The sequence below is a fragment of the Procambarus clarkii genome, chromosome 9, assembly GCF_040958095.1.
Source record: "Procambarus clarkii isolate CNS0578487 chromosome 9, FALCON_Pclarkii_2.0, whole genome shotgun sequence".
Lineage (NCBI taxonomy): Eukaryota > Metazoa > Arthropoda > Malacostraca > Decapoda > Cambaridae > Procambarus > Procambarus clarkii.
Genome location: NC_091158.1, coordinates 10,242,914 through 10,248,913, shown reverse-complemented (window position 1 = coordinate 10,248,913; position 6,000 = coordinate 10,242,914). Strand labels below are relative to the sequence as shown.

The 6,000-nt window shown below is 48.0% G+C and overlaps 2 protein-coding genes across 2 annotated transcripts in view; one reads left to right on the top strand and one right to left on the bottom strand.

The window, feature by feature from the left end:
* Positions 1 to 6,000, bottom strand: part of cib (thymosin beta cib) — a 299,505-nt gene that overhangs the window by 207,969 nt on the left and 85,536 nt on the right. The gene's annotated exons all lie outside the window — the stretch shown is intronic.
* On the top strand, positions 2,336 to 3,547 carry LOC138362798 (uncharacterized). The gene has a single exon (XM_069321358.1). The coding sequence runs from the start codon at positions 2,336 to 2,338 to the stop codon at positions 3,545 to 3,547; it is 1,212 nt and encodes a 403-aa protein (XP_069177459.1).

Genomic DNA, 6,000 nt, shown 5'->3' with positions numbered 1-6,000 from the left:
CCTCACCTCGTCACGGTCTGCCACGCCCCCCTCCTTGTCGGCCACGCCTCCGCATGCCACCGTCAGACATGCCCCCTCCAGAGTACCTGAGGCCCAGAAGCACGTGGTTACCTCGAGCGTGTAGCGTGACCAACATGTCAAGGTCACCCGCCTGGGTCAACACTGACAGACACCCCGTGTTCGCCTGAGGCCCGGGTCAACTCTCCGGCCCGGCATGGAAGTGTGACCTCTCTCACGAAAGCTTTGACCTCGGGGTAATCTTGCAACAGCTGCTTGTTGTTCACATACACATCTTGTAGCATCCTGTAATTTACGTTATGACAGTGGGACACAACATAGCCAGATACAGGATGACTGATCTCCTTGTATCTCACACACACACACATCTCCAGGATGCAGCCAGTAGCAACTAACTCCCAGATACCTACTTACTGTTAGGTGAACAGAAGCATCAGGTGTGCGTGCGTGCTAGTGTGTGTGTTTGTGTGATAAGCTTCTGTTGTAACAGTTTGACCTCCACACCATACGTTTCGTGACCTTTGACCTTTGACCAAAAGCAACAGCACAAAAAATAAAAAAACTAACTTAGGAGGTTTGAATAATGTAATAGTTATAACACTGACCAACAAGCCGACAGCCGCTGGCAGACATAACAAATACATTATATATATATACCTTGCAAGGTTCGGCTCAATACGCAGTGAAGCAGAGAGAGAAACGAATAAACCATATCATATTTTACTACATTTTTTCCTACCAATAAAATATATGTGCGAGACAGAGCTAAGAAAATTTCCCCGAGGACGATTGGTAACTCGGCAGACAAATGAACCAATCACAGAACCCCTCGTCATTGATTTCTTGCAATGACGTCACGCGAGTGAACCAATGAGAGCCGCCATACCTGGATCTTCCCGCTTACATATTCCCAAAATTGTTAAAAGTCAGCGCCTCTGCAAAACACAGAAAATCCGTTGGATATCGAGACCCGTGAGAACAATGGACCACAAGCCTCTATTGTCAGAATCATCCGTTCATTGTCATAATGATCATTTCCGGTGAACGGAAACTAGTAATTATAATTAATAATAAAATGATGATAACAGTCAATGTTCACACGGGAATCATGATAACATCTCCAGCACAAAGTTTCCCTTAACATTAAGATAACTATAAACAGCAATGTTATAACAGATATGAGAGTACATGTAGGACCTGAGAGTACATGTAGGACCTAAGAATACATGTAGGACCTGAGAGTACATGTAGGACCTGAGAGTACATGTAGAACATGAGAGTACATGTAGGGCCTGAGAGTACATGTAGGACTTGAGAGTACATGTAGGACCTGAGAGTACATGTAGGACCTGAGAGTACATGTAGAACATGAGAGTACATGTAGAACCTGAGAGTACATGTAGGACCTGAGAGTACATGTAGGACCTGAGAGTACATGTAGGACCTGAGAGTACATGTAGAACCTGAGAGTACATGTAGGACCTGAGAGTACATGTAGAACCTGAGAGTACATGTAGGGCCTGAGAGTACATGTAGGACTTGAGAGTACATGTAGGACCTGAGAGTACATGTAGCACCTGAGAGTACATGTAGAACCTGAGAGTACATGTAGGGCCTGAGAGTACATGTAGGACCTGAGAGTACATGTAGGACCTGAGAGTACATGTAGAACCTGAGAGTACATGTAGGACCTGAGAGTACATGTAGGACCTGAGAGTACATGTAGGACCTGAGAGTACATGTAGGGCCTGAGAGTACATGTAGAACCCGAGAGAGCATTAAATACATGAAAGAAATCGAGGACACGGAGAAGGGGTACTCTGTGACGTAGTGATTAGCAGCCTCGCCACTCAAGCAGGAGAACCCGGGTTTGTATCCTGGGCAGAGTGGGGCGCCTCAGCACTGATCCTCCACGCCCAGGGGCTGGCTGCGTCAGCTGTAATTGGTAACCTACATGTAGCACCGCACTGGTAAACTGAGAGAAGGGGAAGTCATGACTTCGGAGGAAAAAAAAAGAGGACATGCATTCGAGAGGATATATAACTCCTCCCTAATGAAGGATGAACTATATATATATTTATATAGATATAGGAGAATTTTCTTCTATATCTCCCTCCCCCTTTTTTTAATTTTGATTAATTGACAGTTTGAAAAGTTAACATTTGGTGATCACAGTGAATGGTCTAAGGTCTCTTGGAGTTCATTGGATTCCGGGCAAGAAAAAAGGACGCAGCAAGCGTTTCCCCTCTGGATCGCCACATACAGGCGCTGAAACTAGAACTTGTTTCTTTTAAAATGCTTCGCCCCCCCCCCCACCATGGCTGGCAGCGTGACACGTCCGACTAACATTGACAGACATACAGGCACCAGCCAGGGTGGACACGAGTGTGTAGCCTCACACTTCCATCCCTCGAGCGTCACACTTCCATCCCTCGAGCCTCACACTTCCATCCCTCGAGCCTCACACTTCCATCCCTCGAGCCTCACACTTCCATCCCTCGAGTCTCACACTTCCATCCCTCGAGCCTCACACTTCCATCCCTCGAGCCTCACACTTCCATCCCTCGAGCCTCACACTGCCATCCCTCGAGTCTCACACTTCCATCCCTCGAGCCTCACACTTCCATCCATCGAGCCTCACACTTCCATCCCTCGAGCCTCACACTTCCATCCCTCGAGCCTCACACTTCCATCCCTCGAGCCTCACACTTCCACCCCTCGAGCCTCACACTGCCATCCCTCGAGCCTCACACTTCCAGCCCTCGAGCCTCACACTTCCATCCCTCGAGCCTCACACTGCCATCCCTCGAGCCTCACACTGCCATCCCTCGAGCCTCACACTGCCATCCCTCGAGCCTCACACTGCCATCCCTCGAGCCTCACACTTCCATCCCTCGAGCCTCACACTTCCATCCCTCGAGCCTCACACTTCCATCCCTCGAGCCTCACACTTCCATCCCTCGAGCCTCACACTTCCATCCCTCGAGCCTCACACTTCCATCCCTCGAGCCTCACACTTCCATCCCTCGAGCCTCACACTTCCATCCCTCGAGCCTCACACTTCCATCCCTCGAGCCTCACACTTCCATCCCTCGAGCCTCACACTTCCATCCCTCGAGCCTCACACTTCCAGCCCTCGAGCCTCACACTTCCAGCCCTCGAGCCTCACACTTCCAGCCCTCGAGCCTCACACTTCCAGCCCTCGAGCCTCACACTTCCATCCCTCAAGCCTCACACTTCCATCCCTCGAGCCTCACACTTCCAGCCCTCGAGCCTCACACTTCCATCCCTCAAGCCTCACACTTCCATCCCTCGAGCCTCACACTTCCATCCCTCGAGCCTCACACTTCCATCCCTCGAGCCTCACACTTCCATCCCTCGAGCCTCACACTTCCATCCCTCGAGCCTCACACTTCCATCCCTCGAGCCTCACACTTCCATCCTCCCAGGGGAGCTACACCACAATCCCGTGTGGACGAGATTGATATTGTTCCATGATAAGGAAACAATTATGAAATCCATCATATGAGGATACATAAACATGCGGAACCTTGCACACTCCATAACCCACACCTTAACATTCAGGTTATCTTCTTGAGGTTATCTTGAGATGATTTCGGGGCTTAGCGTCCCCGCGGCCCGGTCCTCGACCAGGTCCTCCGTTTTGTTACACGCCCGACAGGTCACCATTGCTCCCTCAAGACAGTCGGGTCATGCCTTCACCTTCAACATTCACCCAAACGTTCGGGGCTAAAATGTTGCAACACACAAGCCTCCTCTCTCCAATAAGGGAACCCCACATGCATACATTTTCTACTAATAACACCTCAACATTAAAAAAAAAGAGACCGCAATATTGAAAATATGAATAAAAAATTATACATGCCATATATCAATCTCTCTCTCGCTCTCATTCTTTCTCACTTTCTCACTTACTCTTTCTCATTTTCTCAATCCCACTCTTTCTTTCTCTTACCGACCAATCGCGATAAAGATCTTGGCCAGAACTGTCCTACATGTAGACGACGCCGGCGTCGTCTAATTACCAGGCATCTTTACCGTCCATATTTTCTTAGTTAATGACACAAGACTTTTGACTCAAATGGAAATCCTGTTTGAATACGGTAGACAGTGTGTGTGTGTGTGTTTACTAGTTGTGTTTTTACGGGGGTTGAGCTTTGCTCTTTCGGCCTGCCTCTCAACTGTCAATCAACTGTTTACTAACTACTTTTTTTTTGTTTTGTTTTTTCCACACCACACACACACACACCCCAGGAAGCAGCCCGTGACAGCTGACTAACTCCCAGGTACCTATTTACTGCTAGGTAACAGGGGCATTCAGGGTGAAAGAAACTTTGCCCATTTGTTTCTGCCTCGTGCGGGAATCGAACCCGCGCCACAGAATTACGAGTCCTGCGCGCTATCCACCAGGCTACGAGGCCCCATCGTGTGTGTGTGTGTGTGTGTGTGTGTGTGTGTGTGTGTGTGTGTATGTGTATGTGTGTGTGTGTGTGTGTGTGTGTGTGTGTGTATGTGTGTGTATGTGTGTGTATTTACTATTTGTATTTACTATTTATGTCTGCAGAATCGAGTTATTAGCTCTTGGACCCCGCCTTTCTAACCAATCTATTTTTCTCTATTATATCTACTACATATATTTCTCTCTAACACCCGCACACATCCCCAGGAAGCAGCCCGTAACAGCTGTCTTAACTCCCAGGTACCTATTTACTGCTAGGTGAACAGGTGCAGCAGGGTAAAAGAAACTCTGCCCATTTGTTTCCGCCATCACCCGGGATTACAAATCCCGAGCGCTTTCCACTCAGCCGTAAGATCCCCTTTGTGAGTGAGTGAGTGAGTGGAGTGAGTGAGTGAGTGAGTGAGTGAGTGAGTGAGTGAGTGAGTGAGTGAGTGAGTGAGTGAGTGAGTGAGTGAGTGAGTGAGTGAGTGAGCGAGCGAGCAAGCAACCTGTCCTCCTACAAAGTACGTCGCTTTTCGCTGGTATGAGTTATACAAGGCACTAGAAAATGGAAGCGGCTCGCTAAAGTGATCCACTGCCTCGTTTTCTGTTTTGGGTCCTCTCTTAGGTTGGGTCTTCTGGTGGGTAGGTTGGGTTGTGGGAGCCACGGAGCTCCCACAACACTGCGCTCCACCACAGTCTCACTTTACTGAAAACAATTTTATTCTCCAAATTTCAATGCTACAACTTTAGATTCTTGAAATTTAAAATTCAATTTTTTTTAAATATGCTCTGATGACTAACTAATGATCGGGAAAAAAATTAATAAAATCTCTGGACGTTTAGTTTTCCAATGTCTATTCAAATCCTAGTTTTTTTCCTTTCATCTTATTCTTACCTTCGTCTTTCTCTTACCTGCTCCTCACCTTTATCTCATTCACTTACCTTATTTCTTTGTCTGTCCCTTTCTCTCTTTCCATGCACACACTGGCAAAGACACACTGACAAGGACACACTGACAAGAACACACTGACAAGAACACACTGACAAGGACACACTGACAATGACACACTGGCAAGGACACACTGACAAGGACACACTGACAAGGACACACTGACAAGGACACACTGACAAGAAAACACTGACAAGGACACACTGGCAATGACACACTGGCAAGGACACACTGGCAAGGGCACACTGGCAAGGACACACTGACAAGAACACACTGACAAGAACACACTGACAAGAACACACTGACAATGACACACTGGCAAGGACACACTGGCAAGGACACACTGACAAGGACACACTGACAAGGACACACTGACAAGAAAACACTGACAAGGACACACTGGCAATGACACACTGGCAAGGACACACTGGCAAGGACACACTGACAAGGACACACTGACAAGGACACACTGACAAGGACACACTGGCAAGGACACACTGACAAGATCACACTGACAAGGACACACTGACAAGAACACACTGACAAGGACACACTGACAAGGACACACTGA